Source organism: Huiozyma naganishii, chromosome 1 (genome assembly GCF_000348985.1).
Source record: "Huiozyma naganishii CBS 8797 chromosome 1, complete genome".
In the NCBI taxonomy this organism is placed as follows: Eukaryota; Fungi; Ascomycota; class Saccharomycetes; order Saccharomycetales; family Saccharomycetaceae; genus Huiozyma; species Huiozyma naganishii.
In genome coordinates, this window is record NC_035922.1 from 918,783 (window position 1) to 935,989 (window position 17,207).

The 17,207-nt window shown below is 52.0% G+C and overlaps 12 protein-coding genes across 12 annotated transcripts in view; 7 read left to right on the forward strand and 5 right to left on the reverse strand.

Moving 5' to 3' along the window:
- Nucleotides 1-526: 526 nt before the first annotated feature.
- ADE16 (bifunctional phosphoribosylaminoimidazolecarboxamide formyltransferase/IMP cyclohydrolase ADE16) lies at nucleotides 527-2,305 on the forward strand (the record flags this gene model as incomplete). Its single annotated transcript, XM_022610429.1, has 1 exon — nucleotides 527-2,305. One exon carries the CDS (start codon nucleotides 527-529, stop codon nucleotides 2,303-2,305), a length of 1,779 nt encoding a protein of 592 aa, XP_022462515.1.
- Nucleotides 2,306-3,349: 1,044 nt separating this feature from the next.
- On the reverse strand, nucleotides 3,350-5,275 carry ASI3 (putative ubiquitin-protein ligase ASI3; the record flags this gene model as incomplete). The annotated part of the gene is made up of 1 exon (XM_022610440.1): nucleotides 3,350-5,275. The coding sequence occupies one exon, from the start codon at nucleotides 5,273-5,275 to the stop codon at nucleotides 3,350-3,352; it is 1,926 nt and encodes a 641-aa protein (XP_022462516.1).
- A 469-nt stretch (nucleotides 5,276-5,744) lies between these two features.
- Nucleotides 5,745-6,998, forward strand: AAT2 (aspartate transaminase AAT2; the record flags this gene model as incomplete). Its single annotated transcript, XM_022610452.1, has 1 exon — nucleotides 5,745-6,998. One exon carries the CDS (start codon nucleotides 5,745-5,747, stop codon nucleotides 6,996-6,998), a length of 1,254 nt encoding a protein of 417 aa, XP_022462517.1.
- Nucleotides 6,999-7,168: 170 nt separating this feature from the next.
- Nucleotides 7,169-8,179, forward strand: SED5 (t-SNARE syntaxin; the record flags this gene model as incomplete). The annotated part of the gene is made up of 1 exon (XM_022610463.1): nucleotides 7,169-8,179. The coding sequence occupies one exon, from the start codon at nucleotides 7,169-7,171 to the stop codon at nucleotides 8,177-8,179; it is 1,011 nt and encodes a 336-aa protein (XP_022462518.1).
- Nucleotides 8,180-8,257: 78 nt separating this feature from the next.
- SNF7 (ESCRT-III subunit protein SNF7) lies at nucleotides 8,258-9,271 on the reverse strand (the record flags this gene model as incomplete). The annotated part of the gene is made up of 1 exon (XM_022610474.1): nucleotides 8,258-9,271. One exon carries the CDS (start codon nucleotides 9,269-9,271, stop codon nucleotides 8,258-8,260), a length of 1,014 nt encoding a protein of 337 aa, XP_022462519.1.
- A 1,120-nt stretch (nucleotides 9,272-10,391) lies between these two features.
- Nucleotides 10,392-10,943, forward strand: SDH3 (succinate dehydrogenase cytochrome b subunit SDH3; the record flags this gene model as incomplete). The annotated part of the gene is made up of 1 exon (XM_022610485.1): nucleotides 10,392-10,943. The coding sequence occupies one exon, from the start codon at nucleotides 10,392-10,394 to the stop codon at nucleotides 10,941-10,943; it is 552 nt and encodes a 183-aa protein (XP_022462520.1).
- A 145-nt stretch (nucleotides 10,944-11,088) lies between these two features.
- TGL1 (sterol esterase) lies at nucleotides 11,089-12,798 on the forward strand (the record flags this gene model as incomplete). The annotated part of the gene is made up of 1 exon (XM_022610496.1): nucleotides 11,089-12,798. One exon carries the CDS (start codon nucleotides 11,089-11,091, stop codon nucleotides 12,796-12,798), a length of 1,710 nt encoding a protein of 569 aa, XP_022462521.1.
- Nucleotides 12,799-12,954: 156 nt separating this feature from the next.
- Nucleotides 12,955-14,655, forward strand: CTK1 (cyclin-dependent serine/threonine protein kinase CTK1; the record flags this gene model as incomplete). Its single annotated transcript, XM_022610507.1, has 1 exon — nucleotides 12,955-14,655. The coding sequence occupies one exon, from the start codon at nucleotides 12,955-12,957 to the stop codon at nucleotides 14,653-14,655; it is 1,701 nt and encodes a 566-aa protein (XP_022462522.1).
- A 129-nt stretch (nucleotides 14,656-14,784) lies between these two features.
- Nucleotides 14,785-15,000, reverse strand: HSK3 (Hsk3p; the record flags this gene model as incomplete). The annotated part of the gene is made up of 1 exon (XM_022610518.1): nucleotides 14,785-15,000. One exon carries the CDS (start codon nucleotides 14,998-15,000, stop codon nucleotides 14,785-14,787), a length of 216 nt encoding a protein of 71 aa, XP_022462523.1.
- Nucleotides 15,001-15,266: 266 nt separating this feature from the next.
- On the reverse strand, nucleotides 15,267-15,662 carry MRPL31 (mitochondrial 54S ribosomal protein mL60; the record flags this gene model as incomplete). Its single annotated transcript, XM_022610529.1, has 1 exon — nucleotides 15,267-15,662. The coding sequence occupies one exon, from the start codon at nucleotides 15,660-15,662 to the stop codon at nucleotides 15,267-15,269; it is 396 nt and encodes a 131-aa protein (XP_022462524.1).
- Nucleotides 15,663-15,838: 176 nt separating this feature from the next.
- Nucleotides 15,839-16,192, forward strand: CMC1 (Cmc1p; the record flags this gene model as incomplete). The annotated part of the gene is made up of 1 exon (XM_022610540.1): nucleotides 15,839-16,192. One exon carries the CDS (start codon nucleotides 15,839-15,841, stop codon nucleotides 16,190-16,192), a length of 354 nt encoding a protein of 117 aa, XP_022462525.1.
- Nucleotides 16,193-16,332: 140 nt separating this feature from the next.
- The window catches only part of APL2 (Apl2p), a gene marked incomplete at both ends in the record, with an annotated part of 2,151 nt that continues 1,276 nt past the window's right edge, over nucleotides 16,333-17,207 (reverse strand). Inside the window, one exon of the mRNA XM_022610551.1 lies at nucleotides 16,333-17,207. This exon is cut by the window's right edge and continues 1,276 nt beyond it. Within this exon, the coding sequence (XP_022462526.1) occupies nucleotides 16,333-17,207 (875 nt within the window).

Sequence of the window (17,207 nt, forward strand, 5' to 3'; positions counted from 1 at the left end):
AACCAAAAAACTTTTTTTTCTTTTCCTCTCTACATTCTTTTCCCCTTTTGATATGACCTTTTTTCATTGATGAGAAGGAAACGACCCATTACTTCATAGCTCTTTTGGGAGGGTGTCATTCTGTCTTTTTGGGACAATTGGACCCCTTTTACTACTTCTTTGTTCGAGGTTCACACGGTGGATCGTACGACACCGGAATTTTGGATGCGTCCAGATCTGAAAATTTCCTAAAAATGTTAGAAAAAAAAGGACGAAAAAAAAAGACAGCGGAAATTTGGAGAAACTTGTTCTTTCTCAGCGCCCCCCCTTTCGATGTAGTTGGCAACAGCAACCTTGTTAATTGATCCTCGTAGTTTAAAACAGTTATAGACAGAGAGTGGCATTCACGTCCATTTTGGCTATACATTTTATTTTCATTTTATTTATTTATTGTGAAAAGAAAACTTCATACTCTTCTGCCCATCCCAAGGTACGTTTTAGCTGCTTTTACATCTAGCAGAACCTACGTATACACCCCCACAAAACTATGGTAGAATATAAGAAGACAGCTATACTTTCCGTCTACGATAAGACCGGGCTTTTGGATCTCGCGAAGGGCCTGGTAGAGAATGACGTGCGTATTCTAGCATCCGGTGGAACCGCACAATTGGTCCGGGAGGCCGGTTTCCCAGTGGACGACGTTTCCACAATCACACATGCTCCTGAAATGCTAGGTGGGAGGGTCAAGACTCTGCATCCTGTCATTCATGGTGGTATTCTCGCCAGGAATTTGGACAGTGACGAGCAGGACCTGAAAGACCAGCATATTGAAAAGGTCGACTTCGTCATTTGCAATCTGTACCCGTTTAAAGAAACTGTTAGCAAGATTGGTGTCACTGTGGAGGAGGCAGTGGAGGAAATTGATATTGGAGGGGTGACTCTGTTGAGGGCTGCGGCCAAGAACCATGCTAGGGTGACCGTGTTGTCCGATCCGGAGGACTATGCGGTCTTCATTACCGAATTGTCCAAAGATGGGGAGATCTCTCAGGATTTGAGAAACAGACTGGCCCTCAAGGCCTTTGAACACACGGCTGAATACGACGCATTGATTGCGGACTTCTTCAGGAAGAGATACTCCGAGGACAAAGCGCAGTTGCCACTTCGTTACGGTTGTAACCCGTACCAGAAACCAGCGCAAGCGTTTATCACGCAACAGGAGGAGCTACCATTCAAAGTGCTTTGCGGAACCCCAGGCTACATCAATCTGCTGGACGCATTGAACTCTTGGCCTCTGGTTAAGGAGCTTTCCGCATCGTTGAACTTACCAGCGGCTGCGTCGTTCAAGCACGTATCGCCAGCTGGTGTCGCCATTGGTATTCCGCTGTCGGATACCGAGAAGCAAGTCTATTTTGTCTCTGACATGGCGAACATGTCCCCACTAGCGTGTGCCTATGCGAGAGCGCGTGGTGCGGATAGAATGTCCTCATTTGGTGATTTCATCGCGCTATCTAACATTGTCGACGTATCTACGGCCAGTATCATTGCGAAGGAGGTATCCGACGGTGTCATTGCACCCGGTTACGAACCTGAAGCTTTGGAGATTCTGAAGAAGAAGAAAAACGGGAAATACTGCATTTTACAGATCGATCCAAACTACGGTCCTGAAGCGATAGAAACGAGACAAGTGTTTGGTGTTTCCTTGCAACAGAGGAGAAACGATGCAATCATCAACCAATCTTCATTCAGAGAAATCGTATCGAATAACAAGGGGCTAACTGAGCAAGCTGTTATCGACTTGACCGTGGCTACTCTATCGCTGAAGTACACGCAGTCAAACTCCGTGTGCTACGCCAAGAATGGTATGGTCATTGGTCTCGGTGCTGGCCAGCAGTCAAGAATCCACTGCACCAGGTTGGCGGGGACCAAAGCGGACAACTGGTGGTTGAGACAACACCCTAAGGTGCTTGCCTTCAAGTGGGCTAAGGGCGTCAAGAGACCCGAGAAGTCGAATGCTATCGATTTGTACGTTAGTGAGCAAATACCAGACTCTGGGCCCGAAAGAGAGGAGTACGAATCTAAATTCGAGGAACTACCAGAACCACTAACGGGAGAGGAGAGAAAGGAGTGGTTGTCCAAGCTGAATAACGTGAGTTTGTCCTCGGATGCCTTCTTCCCATTCCCTGACAATATCTACCGGGCAGCCAGATCTGGTGTGAAGTACATTGCTGCCCCCTCCGGCTCTGTCATGGACAAAGCTGTGTTTGGTGCTGCCGATGCACTTGGCATGGTCTACGTGGAGAACCCAATCAGACTATTCCACCACTGATTCACCACAAGAAACGTTGAACTTTTCCGTGACCTGAGATCAAAAGTACCAACACAACTACTACTACTCTCCAAAATAACTTTTATAAACTGTTCTTTGTATTGACATACCAAATAAAACCCGAAAATAATAGAAACGAACCCGAGTATGGGATCTCCCTCTCATCGTGGGTCAACAGCAAAGTGAGAGGACAAGTGCTACAGCTACAGGAAGTAAAAAGTAAGAGAGAGAAAAAAAATTGAATGTCTGCAGTATGGTTTTACCCAAATGATAATCGACCCGTAGGGTCATCTCATAGTGTTTAGGAATATACTGCGGTGGGACGACAACAAAGATGATTGAACTCGATCCTGACCCGTCTCAAAGCACGCCAATGGGACCATCCCCATCTTCGAAAAGCTGAGGAGGGTCACCATCTTAGTGAATGCGACACTTGGAAAGGAGAATTCGAAATCATGCATCCCACTTGATCTAAATACTTAGGACATGACTCGTCAGCGGGGCTACTTCTGTCTCATCCATATATTTCATGGCAACAACTATGCGGCCCTCCCGCAGAACACCGAAATGTCCCACAGAAGAAAGACAACAGATTGAAACGCAAACGACTCAGACCCCAAAAAAAACCTTGGAGGAGAAGTGTGCATCTGTTGCCTCGTAAAGCCCGCAAGTTCCTTGAAACTCTGCCTCTCGAGCGCTGAATCGTTAGCCAGACATGTAAAAGAGGTGAAGCTGCAATAGCAAAGGGACCAGTTGCAGGTTCTAATAAATTAGAAAGCCGCAGAGTCCCCCCTCTTTAAGCGTTCCGAACTAACTCGAGTCTATAATTACTTTATTCCTGAACCCTGGAAACAGAAGACAGGAAGTGGGAGAGACAGACAACCATCAGCAAAACTGGCGAAACGGGCTGCTTATATACAGTTGACTGCGAAGTTTTGCAAAAATTTTCGTCTCGAACTCGAAGAAGTTACCCGCGCAAAGCACAATAAAGAGGAAGGGCAAGCGATGGACGGTTCCAGTGCTGATGATGGTGCGACAAGACGGTCACACGGTGTTTATCTTGCTGTACCCGCTGACTTGTTTTTGGCAGGTGATGCACGCGTTGAATCCGCGTTTCCCGAGTGTTTCTCTGCATTGATTGCAAACCGCGAGGCATCGACAGGGCCAGAGAACGACGTTTCTGGGGTACCTCTGGCAGATCGGACACATCGCCTCCATTTCGTCGTCTGTTTCCTCGTCCGTGTACCCTAGAGAATGTACGTTGTCTCCTGGGGTTTGCGCATGCGTATGCGCGATCTTTCTTCCGCCGCCGAACACGGCTTCTTGTAACACCACCTCCGTGAGGACGTCGTCCGCATGTGTAGCCGCATACTGTCTCCTGGTCATTACCTTGTCTGAATCCCCCTGACAGGTCAGCATTGACCACAGGGAGATGATCCAGCTCAGGTTGGACGGCGTGGACAGGTCCGAGAGTTCTGGAGTGCACAGCGTCGCCAGTTCCTCCTTGATTTCATCGGGGTCCTGTTCGAGCATTTCGTACTCCTCCTCCTCAGGGTATACTTTGTAAGGTGGTCCCGGAGTGTAATCTGGCGAGGTGTCGAAATCTGGCAGGAGGTAGCTGTTGACTGCGTGGTGTGTATCATTGTCACAGCGCCCGTTGGAGACTATTCTCGCCAAAAACTTGGCGTAGTTACGTTTCGTCACTAGGATGTTGAAATCCTTCGCGGCGGCACCGGCTGTTCCGCGCCGACTTGTTGTTCTGCGCCCTAACAGATTCGAGCGGAACGCAAGTAGGACGCGCCGTGAGAGGACGGCCAATTGTCCGAATCTCCCAGCCAGGGCCGCGGAAACAATGGAGGGGCGGCCCCCCTTCTCCTGATGATACTCCCGTTTCTTCTCGCTCCATTGCGAATCGTCCGGCGTGTTCTCTACTTGGTCCAAGTACCCGCTGACAATGTATGAACGGTACAGTTGCTCCCTACCTTCCATGGCGGTGGCCTCGACCGGTGTTTCCCGCGTATCACACAGGGTGTCTACAATTTTGCACATGATGCTGAAGTACTCCTCCTCGCCAAAGGACCCCAGCCCATTGACCCTCGCCACGATGTCTGACCAGTTTATTTCCCCCGCACAGTACGCTGTGATGAGGGCACCGATACCGACCTCTGTCACGAGGTAGTTGGGCCACATTCTAAAATCCGCATTCGCAAGAGATGGCTCACCGTCTCGCCGCACGAGGTAGTACGTGATGTAACAGTTCTGCAAAGAGTTGCACGCGAACCGCCACTGCCGCCGCTGCACCAACTCAAGCAAGTGTATCGAGATCCTGCTGAGCACGGCCATAAGGGGCTCGAAGTAGTGCCCTGGTCCCAGATGGTACTCACTTCCCATGACGAACAATTCGATGGACAGCCCTGCGAGAGGGAAATCCGTATCCTGTAGGACCCGCAGTTTCGTTGTTGTAGTGTAGAAAGTCTCCACTATGCGGGACCATGCCACCACTAGCAACACTCTCGTGGACACAAACGACGGGTCGTTCGCACCGACTTTTGGGAACCAATCTATACTGTCCATCTGCGCTAGCAATTGCAACAGTGTGTACACCAACGGCACGAGCGCCACCGTGTGCAACAGAGTCCTAGACCACAGGGGCAGCATGACACCACTCTGAGAGGTGGACCTCAGTGCGGACATCACTTTTATTCTGTTGAGAACCAGACTAGTCGCGAAGCAGATGCCACCATAAGGGCTGAGCAGGTAATCAACGAAATGCAGTATAAACAACACCACGGTGCCGTGTCCTTGGGAACCTTGCCCATCGGTTCTCCCAGCAGCAGACGATACATTAACGTGGAACAACGCAAGCACGAACCTGTAAACCGCGTTGATGATCGGGGCAAACAACCATCCGTCACTCACGATATCTCTAGCAAACACGGTGGGGTTTTGCACACCGGCCGTTCTGTTCATGGGAGACAGAGAGATAGAACAAACGATGAAACAGACCACAATGCCCGTGTGTGTAGCACCTTCTCAACGGTCCATCGTGTCCCCGGATTCCCTTCAACATTTCTTCTCGAAGGTGATCCAAGAGGGCGCAGTCACGTGACGGTACGTGTGTCTGGGTGTATCTCGCGGGGTGTACCGTTCACCACTCCCCTGGCCACCCTTCATAACTGCCAACCTCACTGCACCCATCAACATCAAAGCACGGGACACCCACAAGCCCCCAACCCGTTGAACAACCCGTTGAACAACCCGTCAAACCGTCGAATCGTCGATGACTCCAATGATTTTTTGTTTCTGTCTCAATTTTTGAAAAATGTATAAAACGGACTGAAGAGGAAGAAGAAGAGGACGTTTGTGACTCAGTTCTGCTTTGGTCTGCTCTGCTGGATGAGGGCGACACACAGTCGGTGATTAGTTTGTGTGTAGAAGTATGTCGCAAGTCGGTATTTTCAACGGGGTGGACACCTTGCCTCCCGATGCGCTGTTCGATATTAAGAAACGGTACACTCAGGATACACGCGCGCACAAAGTGGACCTCGGGATAGGTGCGTACAGGGACAACAACGGGCAGCCATGGGTGTTGCCGTCCGTTCGCCGTGCTGAGGAGAAAGTGCACGCGGATAAAGGTTATAACCACGAGTACCTGCCGATCACTGGTCTGCCAGCTTTGACTGGTGGTGCCGCCCGGGTGATCTTTGGTCCCGAGTACGCGGAGGACCGTACGGTGTCCGTACAGTCTATCTCGGGCACTGGTGCGTTGCACATCGCTGCGAAGTTTTTGGCGAAGTTCTTACCTGAACGTACAATTTACGTCTCGGACCCGACATGGGCGAACCACAAGGCTATCTTTCAATTACAAGGTTTGAATGTCGCGTCGTACCCGTACTGGGACGCTGCGTCGAAGTCGCTGCTGCTGGATGGGTTTCTAGATTCCATCGACCTCGCGGAAGAGGGGTCTGTGTTCCTGTTGCACGCGTGTGCGCACAACCCAACCGGGCTGGACCCCACGCCGGAGCAGTGGGACGCGGTGCTCGAGCGGCTCGCGGCACGTAACCACCTTGCTCTCTTCGATTCCGCGTACCAGGGTTTCGCCACTGGGGATCTCGACCGGGACGCGCTCGCCGTGCGTCGCGGTGTGCGCAGGATGGCCTCAGTGTCTCCAGTGATCGTGTGCCAGTCCTTCGCCAAGAACGTTGGGATGTACGGTGAGCGGGTCGGGTGTTTCCACATTGTGCTGCCGGACCAATCCAGCGAGGTGAACTCCCGCGTCCACGGCGCTGTCTCCTCGCAACTCGCAAAACTGATCCGCTCGGAGGTCTCGAACCCACCGGCCTACGGTGCGAAGATCGTCGGTGCGATCCTCGCTGACAAGTCTTTGACCGCTGCGTGGCACGCGGACATGGTCACTATGTCCTCTCGGATCCACGCCATGCGTGCTGCCTTGAGGGAAAAGCTCGTTGCGTTGGGGACCCCAGGGACATGGGACCACATCGTCGAACAGTGTGGGATGTTCTCCTTCACTGGGTTGTCACCAGAGATGGTGCGCCGGTTGGAGACACAGCACGCGGTGTACCTTGTGTCCTCTGGGCGTGCGTCCATCGCGGGGCTCAACGAGGGGAACGTCGACCATGTGGCGCGTGCCATTGACGAGGTCGTCCGCCACTTCTACGAGTCCAAGCTATGAGGAGCGATGTCCTATGTACATATTAAATATATTATTATTACTATTATTATTATTATTGAATTGAACAAAATCAACAGCGCAGCGCGTGTTGAAGAGGCTTACTTACTTGGGGAGGATACGGGGTGCGAGGGCGTGGGAGTATCGATTCAAAGAGTCCAACGGGGATCAAGATGGACGTGAAGGACAGGACGTCAGAGTTCCAGCGAAGCGTGATGACGTACCGGCGGCTGAACAAGAAGAGCGGTGGTCCAGCAGCCAGTGCTGCTGCAGCCGCAGCGGACGGCCACCCCGTCTCTGAGTTCCAGAGAAGTGCGTCTTTGGTCGCGGGGGAGAGTATCGCAGACGGCACAGTTGCTCGGGAAGCTTGCGTTGCTGGCGAAACGGAGCCCATCGTTACAACGACAACCCGGTCGGAGATCGCTGAGCTTTCGTTCCTGATCAAGCGGAAGATATACTCTATTGAGCAACAGCTTGTGGCGTTGTCTCAGGCGTCGCGTGTTGGTGCTGGTACGGGGCAACAGGGCGGTACCGCCGGTGGGAAACTGCACTCGAGTAACGTCGTTAATTTACTCAACAAGAAGATGCAGAACGTTTCGGGGGACTTCAAGAGTGTGCTGGAGGCTAGACAGCGGCTCGAGTTGAGCAACAGGGACCGATGGGGCCGGATCAACGATGCGGCCACGGAGGGTGACCGAAGTAGCAGTAACGATGGTGCCGGGGTCTCCGGGGCCGTCGGTTACAACAGTTCTAACCCGTTCATGTCCTCGCTGATAGATGAGGCCGGGCCCAACGCTACGATCACGAACGATACTGTGGAGTCTCAGAGCCCCTCGACGCGGCTCTCTTTACCTAACAGTGAGCAGCAACTGATGTTGATAGAGGAGGGGCTTAGTGCGAACGAGAATTTGTACTTACAAGAGAGGAACCGTGCCGTGGAGACTATTGAGAGCACGATTCAAGAGGTTGGGAATCTGTTCCAGCAACTTGGGTCGATGGTGCAAGAGCAGGGGGAAGTGATACAGCGGATCGATGCGAACGTTGGGGACATCGATTTGAACATTGGGGGCGCACAGCGAGAATTACTCAAGTATTTTGACCGTGTGAAGAGCAACCGGTGGCTTGCTGCCAAGATCTTCTTCATCATATTCGTGTTCTTTTTGTTCTGGGTGCTGCTGAACTAAGTGGAGAGACGCGAGTTATTGCGGTCATTGCATTATATATATATATATATGTATGTGTTGTGAGAGGAAGAGGAGCTCTCACAGACCCATCTCCTCTTGTAACTCTCTCAATGCTCTTTCGTCCTCGTCCTCTTCTACTTGTTGCGCAGGCACGGCCTGTTGTTTCTGCTGCGGCGTTGTCTCCGGAACAGAAGGTAGTGGTATATTTTGTTGTGGTTGTGGTTTTGGCGCCTCCGCGAGCAATTCGTGTTGGCTGTCCTCCGCGACAAGCTGTTGCAGCTCCTCATCCAGCTCATCCTCGTCGACCTCCGCCGCGGCACCGGAGTTCAGCGGCCTCGAGATCGCATCGCTGATCTCGTCCCCCAACTCCACCTGCTCCCTGATCTCGTCCATCGTCTCATCGACCCTATCGATATCGATCCCGTTGTGGATCGCCTTCATCGCCTTCGCACCTTGTTTCATCGCCCTCACAGTCTCCAGATTCAAATTCGCATTCTCTATCGCTACAAGCTGTTCCTCCAGCGAGTCGACCTGCCTATCCAGCTTATCCAGCTGCGCCTGCAAGAGCTTCCTCTTCCTGAGGGCGACTTTCGCCCTCGCGTCGCTCTTCAACTGCACGGCCCGCCGCGCCTCCCCCGTCTGCACGCCGACCTGTTTCTCCAAGTGGGCCCGTTTCTTGTTCAGCAGGTTGATGTGCTCCCTGAGTTCTATGATTGCGCGCTGGGGCAGTTCCCCGCCCCCCGAGCCGCCGCCGCCAGCGCCGCTGCCGCCGCGGCCGCCTCTCCCAAAGAACCCGAACCAGGACATGGGCCAAGTCTGTGTTGCCGATGTGCGTCGTGGCTCCTGTGCCCTCTTTTCAGTTCTGAGATGGCACTTGCGCTTGCAATACAGTTTGAAGACAGAGAGGGAGAGAGACGGAAAGACAGAAGTGGGGGAGGGGGAGACCGGGTAACGCCTGCGAAAAGAGTGCGGCGGACCCCACTGGGCTGGCACTGTACAGTGTGCTGCGGTGCAGTGGAGTGTGTCCACGCAAGAGGTTATCGCGGCGTCTACCCAGACACCCCAGAGAAGGCTCCCAGCACCCAACAGCATACGCACTACAGTGCAGTGCCCACCGCCTTAACAGCAAAACATAGCAATAGGAAATTCCCCGCTTCCCAGCGTGCTAGACCTTCCGCCCGCAAAAGTTCGGAGAAAAAGCTGTATATCCCGTGACTGCGAAGACCTGGTGCGGGAGTCAGTCCCGCACGAAGAAAAAGTGTTTTTTGATCACGTGAATCAGCTGCGGAATTGAATTTTGCAACTGGAGACAGTTTTATAGTAACCGGAACGCCTTGCTTTCTTGCACAGTAAAGGTTAAGCTTAGCACTATTATCTATATACAAGTTGAGCAGACCTTGCATTTCAAGTGCTACAGCAGTACTGTCAATCGTAGATTATGGCTATCACTGGCTTTTACTTTCTAGAAATGAACATATTATTTACAATTGCGATGCCGAGGTGCAACTGTAGAGGTTGATAATGTGAATCGAATTATGATCGGCCGAGTCGGGGACACCATGTTGTTATAGCATTTCCAGCACGTACTCAGCACTATCCTGTCACGTGCAATTCCGCAGTGATCACGTGTACATTCCGCACAATTCCGCAGTCCCGTGATATACAGTCTTTTCTCCGGAGGAATTGCAATATTTCAATTCCGCACCATATCACGTGACTGCGGGATTGCACGTGATGGGATAGTGCTAAACACACACACACACACACACGAGCATTCTTGTTGTGTAGTAGTTGTCCAACCGGACGTAACAGTGACAGTGGTGGGCGAGTTCCCGTACGACTGTGACAGCACTTGCAGTGCACGCTCTGTCCAAAAGGTAATACAGACAACGGTGCTGTACTGTGTTCCCCCCTCGTCTGCAATTCCGCTGCCCAAACACGTGATTCCGCACCAGGTCTGCCCGTAGCTGTTACCGCAGTAGCAGTGGTAAGTGGTGGTGTTACCCTCCCCGTGGGCTTCTGCGCCCGCCGTTCTCGCCGCTGATTGGGCTAGAGACACACCGCACAGACGGAGACGTTCCCCGCGTACGGTGCAGTCTACAGCGTGTATATATATATGGTGCGGTAGATGCAGATGTGAGGAGCCCGCTCGGAGTTTCGTGGTGGCTGGACTGTTCCCCTGTACACTGCACCACACATACACACATCCCCCATGCTCAAAGTAGGCCTACGCAGTGTTGCTCGTCCCTGTCTCCGCGGTGGCAATGTAGTAAACAGGGCAGTGCCCCGTGCATTGACACTGGTCTCCATGCAGCATCGCAGATTGGCGTCGTCGTACGTCGAGACGGATAGAGGAGAGGGTAGACTGCTCATCGAACAGCGGAAGGCAAGACCCATCTCCCCACACCTCACCATCTACCAGCCACAGTTGACGTGGTATCTGTCGTCTGTGCATAGAGTGTCCCTCGTGTTTATGGGGTTTGCATTCTATCTGGTCACAATACTGTTCGGTGTGAGTGGTCTGCTAGGGCTGAACGTCACGACGGAGAAACTGACCAAATGGTACCACGACAGAGTGTCTGCTGTGTCGCAATGGACGGTGAAGGTCGGTGCCGCGTACTTGTTTGCCCTGCACTACGGCGGGGCCATAAGACACATGTTCTGGGATCTGGCAAAGGAATTGACCCTCAAGGGGGTGTACAGGACCGGGTACGCTGTGCTAGGGTTTGCCGCGGTCGCCGGTACGTACTTGCTCACTTTGTAGTAGTGCGCCTTGTGTAAATCATCGTTATATCTATTTATTTTTTTTGTATTTAAAACACATCAGGTCCAAGGGAATCTTAAACGAGGGATGAACAACTGGGGGAGTGGGACCCATGCACTATAACAGATACTACACCAACAGGAAGATGTGGAATAGAGTGTCCCTGACGGATTTCGCAATCGTGTTGCTGGTGTACCTGGAGTCGGTATGCTCCCTCGTGCTCCGCGTGATTCCAAGACCAGTTATCAACCTCTTCTCAGGGATTATTAGCCTCACCGCTGGGTCAGGGGAGACCACATTCGAGGAAAAGCTGCGCTGTGCTCCAACGATCCACGAGATGTGTGCCCTGTTCGATATCGTAGTGGAGGACCATCTGGTCCGCACAGAGGATAACTATATCCTCACTTTACACAGAATCCCTCCACAACCACATAACTCGAACGGGAAAGCCGTGTACTTGCACCATGGGCTGCTCATGTGTTCAGACGTCTGGGTTTGCCAGTTGGATAGGGCCAAAAACTTGCCTTTTGTGCTGCATGACCTCGGGTACGACGTATGGATGGGGAATAACAGGGGGAACAAGTACTCCACGGGGCACCTGTACTTCCCCCCCAAATCTGCGAAGTTCTGGGACTTCTCCATCGATGAGTTCGCCTTCTTCGATATCCCAAACTCTATCCAGTTTGTGCTGGACTACTGCCAAGTGGAACAACTCATTTGTATTGGGTTCTCCCAGGGGTCTGCTCAAATGTTTGCCGCTTTCTCCCTCAACGAGGACCTCAACAGGAAAGTGTCACACTTGATTGCCGTGGCCCCTGCAATGGCTCCAAAGAGACTACATAACGTTATCGCCGATGCGTTCGCCAAATCCTCGCCCGCACTGCTGTACTTGTTCTTCGGGAGGAACATTATCCTCCCCAGCGCGGTTGTATGGCAGCGTACCTTGCACCCGGGCCTCTACAGTGTCCTCATCGACCTGTGCAACAGGATCCTCTTCAACTGGAGGTCGCTCAACATCCTTCCTGCACAGAAGGCCATCTGTTTCGCGAAATTGTACTCCACTACAAGCGTAAAGACTGTCGTCCACTGGTTCCAGATCCTAAGGTCGCAGAAATTCCAAATGTTTGAAGAATCCGACGACGTGTTCAACTCGCTTTCGAGACCGTACCAGATCGCCACTTTCCCCACACGCACCAACATCAAGATCCCCATCTTGCTCATCTACGGCAGCGCAGACCTCCTCATCGATATCAAAGTCATGAAGAAGAACCTGCCACCAACGTCCGTCTTCGACGTCAAAGTCGACGAACACGAACACCTGGACCTACTGTGGGGGGAACACGCAGACACTCTAGTCATTAGCAAAGTCATCAAGTTCATCGAATTCTTCGATATCGTCGCAGACACTAACGAAACACACGATACTCTCCTGCTGACGAACCAGGGCACGCCACAGGAACAAGCCCCACCGTCCATGATGAGACGCTCAAACTCGATCTTCAGCGCAGAGAAACTGCAGAGCGTCACGGGTCTCACACCAAGCAGGACAGCTTTGAACCGCATCGAGAGCGTCCCCGAATTGCAACACACGGCAAGCGGGACCACCCGCAGCGCCGTGCACAGCGACGACGAGGACGACGCAGCGAGCATCGACAGTATCGATGAACTCGACAGCATCGCAGAGGGCGACGAACCAGCGGGGGAGCTCGCCCCTGGGACCATCCCCATCGATAACGACGACGATGATGACACAATGGTCGCGTACCTCAAGAAGAACTCGCAGGTCTACACAGAGAACAAGATCCAACAGCGAGACTTCTCCCGGTACATCTCCCACGAGGAACCCACGAAGTGACCGACGATAACTGCGAAACAGTGAGTCTGATTCCTCAACGACGGGCCAAGACGTATATTATATTTAAATGTATTGAATAATTTTTCACTGCTGTTTTAACCACATCTGACACCAACACACTCAGACAATCAGACACTGACACTCAGACACTCCCATATGGCCTATAATAACAGTATGTACCCCATTGATGATAACGTACTCCCTCACCCGTCCCTACGGGACGATCCCACTCACAATATACTAACATACCATCACCGAACACAAACCAGCAGGCCACAGGTTCGAACGACTCAAACAGACAATTATAGGACCAACAGCAGGAAGAGGGCGTACCCGCACAACGGAGACCCTCAACCAGGGGAACTAGCAGAACAGCCTCCGAAGGGCGGCGGCAGACCGAAACAGAACCAGAACCAGAACCAGAACCAGAACCAGCAGCGCAGTGCGAACGCCCGCCGACGCGCGAACAAGAAACAGCACTTCAGACCGAATACACAGCACCAGTCCCGGTACGAGGGGGCACAGACGGACTCGTCCAGGCAACGATATACACCGAAACAGAGGGGCCAGCCAATAGCGAGGAGCCGGCCCACGTCGACACAAACACAAGCACCACCACCATTGTCGGAGGATGAGTTCTTGTCACACTTGCCCAAGGGACCCAAATTGGGTAGCAATGCTGCACCAGGGCAGAGTAATACTACATATAACAGCACCCAAGCGGGTGCAAGGACACTGACATTGCCTAGGGGCCCCGCTGCCCCTGCTCCAACTCCTGCTCTTCCAGAACGCAAATACCCGCGTGTCCCCGCGATGCTCTCACAAACCAGGGAGGCTTCAGTGTATGAGCGGATCCTCCAAGTCGGCGAGGGTACCTACGGGAAAGTGTACAAGGCGAAGAACTCGTTGACGGGCGGGCTCGTCGCTTTGAAGAAACTAAGACTGCAAAGCGAGCGGGAGGGCTTCCCAATTACCTCGATCCGTGAGATCAAGTTGCTCCAGTCTTTTGACCACGAGAACGTCTCCAATATCAGAGAGATTATGGTCGAGTCCTCCAAGGTCATATACATGATCTTCGACTACGCGGACAACGATCTAGGCGGGATCCTCCTCAACAACTCTCTAAAGTTGTCCGATGCACAACGCAAACACGTCACAAGGCAGCTGCTCGAAGGGTGCAAGTACCTCCACGAACAGAGAGTCATCCACAGGGACATCAAGGGGTCCAACATCCTTATAGACAACGACGGCCGCTTAAAGATTACAGATTTCGGCCTCGCGAGACGCATGGCACCCTCCCATGGCAACAACGGACAGGGATACACCAACAGAGTGATCACTCTGTGGTACAGGCCGCCAGAATTGCTTCTGGGGACCACCCACTACGGCACAGAGGTAGACATGTGGGGGTGTGGCTGTCTCCTGTTAGAAATGTTTTACGGGAAGGCCGTATTCCAAGGTGCAAACGAGCTTGAGCAACTCATCGCAGTGTTTCAATTACTAGGGACGCCAACACCAGCTGCATTCCCGCAATTGTTCGATATGCCCTGGTTCTTCATGGTCATGCCACTGATAAAGAAGAAGTACGCGGATGTCTTCCACGATACGTTCGCGCACTTGCTTCCCAGCGGCGCCGCTTTGGAACTCGCTCGCGGACTGCTAGACTACGACCAGAACAAGAGACTCACCGCAAAACAGGCCCTCCAGTGCGTATACTTTACGGAAGACCCGCAGCCGGAACCTCTCAAGATAGCGAGCGGGTCCGGCGGTGGGTGCCACGAGTACGAGATAAAACTGGCCCGAAAACAGCAGAGGGAGAGGGATAAGAAGGCGCAAAGGAGCACCTCCCGCGAGTGATTCACAACATGCACATGCACACTCACACAACATTACACGTACGTAAAGTATGTACCTATGTATGAAGTTACATAGTAACACGCATTTAGAAACATCATTCTGTAGCGTCAACCAGTTCCACCCAAGGGATCACGCCTGCAGATCCTTCTCTCTCAATTGTTTGCCCAGCCATTGGTTCGTGGAGAGGAACCAACTGGCGTTGATCTTCCCTAGTTGGCCCACAAGGTTCTTGTCGCATTGCAGCGACAGCATCTCCAGCTCGTCCCGCGTCGTCTGGAGGTTCGACTGCAGCGACTGCAATTGGTTCGCCAGGTACGTGTACTGCCGTTCCTTCTGACTGTCCATCGCAACGCCCGGTCTGCTTCTTCTTAACAAGTTCGTCTGCGTGTTATCACTCATTGCTTCTATTTAATCAAAATATATACACACATATATATCTATGCGTTTAATGGTGGCAGGTACAGTGTCCCTGCAACTGCCACTTGGATACATTCAGTGTCAATAACACTGTCTCTAAGTGTCAGTGTTTGTCATTTGTAGGTATTTGCTATTTACATGTTTTAGATACTTAGGATTGGGACGGTGCGGGGTGGATGGACAGCAGTCCTCGATCAGAAGTACCTGTTCGTTCTCTGGGCAGACACTTTAGTCCACTTGGGTACTTTGTGTATGCCCTTCCGGTACCCTCTAACCTTCTTGTCAAAGACTGTGTACTTGTTCTTGGGCTCCATCTCCGATTCCTTCGGAAAGTACGCGGGCTTGTTCAGCAACCTCAGTAGCTTGCTCCGCGGTTGAAACTTCTCCGGCATGGCCACGGCCTCCTCATATCCGATCCCCTTCTCCTCGCACCTCGCAACGTGCAGCCCTAGCGTCACCTGCTCGATAACACTGTCCACACTCCGTAACCGGCTCCTCTGTCTCCGCTTCTGAGGTGCAGACATCCTCCAGGGAATCTTCCACAGCAGTCCACCCATCGCAGGGGAGCTCGCTCTAAAGGGACCAAGCATCGTAGAAGTATATGTGTTTGTGTCAACCACCTGTTGGGCGTACTATCAGCACTGTGTGAGGTGAAGTTGCTCGAGGAATAATATATATCAATCTGCAGTTCGAATGTTATAATTGCAACAGTAACACAACTGTTCAACGACTAAAGGGGAACTTCAGACACTCCGTACATCTATACATGTCCACAGAAACACAGGGTAGTACGCAAGGTAAAGACGGTGTCGCTCACCACAATGTTAAGATCCCGATCTGGGTGCTTTCACCACAGGAGGAGAAGAAAGCAAGGAAGAACTTGAAGACGTTCACGTACGAAAAGTGTGGTGAGTACGTCCAGGCAATGGCTAATTGTGCCAAGCAGCACGGGGTGAAGGTTTTCCCCAGCTGCAGCGCGGAGCGGGACAAGATGAAGGAGTGTCTCATGTTCTATCAGCTGGACGAGAAGTATCTCGATGAACAAAGGAACTTGATCGTGGTGAAGAAAATCGAGAAGCTGGAGGAGAGGCTGAAACAGCAAAAAGCGCAACTCAAATGAACCTCTGCTGTTCTACTTGATTGACACACGATGTGTGTGTGCCCACTTGAATTCTCTTTCCCTTTTTCTGTATATAATGAGTTCTTCGTGTAACGCTCCTTAGTTACACGATTTACGTACTAATAATGAACCCCCTCTTGTCAGAACAAGTTGAGTAAGTCTTGAGTTGTCGATGAAACTTTCTTTGTGTCTGAGCCCTCCGGACCGGACCCCACACTCAAGTTTTGCATGCCTTCCGTCGCCGCCACGAGATTGGGACTGGTGATTGTATGCGCGGGAGCACTGCTCTCGTTATCCAGATTGAATATATCATCCAGTTCATCCAGTAGAGTTGGTTTTGTTGTCACCATTGAAGGCTGATGAGGCGTTGTCGCTGTCAAAATCAAGCAGCACATCGTCACGGCCCTAGACAACTCATTGTTAGCAAGGTCCTCCAGGTCACCAAGACGGTGGCTCTGGATCACGTGTTGGCGCTGCGTGGCCCTCCTTTCGCTATCCACAGAAGGTTTGTAATATATCGAACTTATCGTGCCCAACTCACCCAGCAGTTTCTCAAGCACCTCTGGCGAGAACTTGTTTAAAATGTCGTCAACTTTCGGCAAACTGGCAGTGCAAAGATCTTCGATCAGTTTGTCACTTGTGCCCTCCATCGAAAAGCATCTCCAGTAAATCATCGCCAAGTCACGAACGTCAACAGCCACGGCCTCGTTTGTTGCTGCTTCAAACACATTCGGCAACACCGCACCGTCGAGTCTTGAGTGTAGTCTCACCACAGTTATCAACAGAGATAACTGGGTCAGTGTCTCTTCCTGAGTGAAATTCTGGACAAAACCATCTATCTTATCTCCTAGCGAAGGGAAGTGCTGCGGATACACTCCCATCAGCCATACATAGTTGCACTTGGCGACATCTGTTTGTAAGACTGTCTCGAGGGGACTCCATGCATTGAATATGGAACAGACCTGCCTTCCCATCTCTACGTTATCGGGACAGTGTCTTAATAGGCTGCACATCG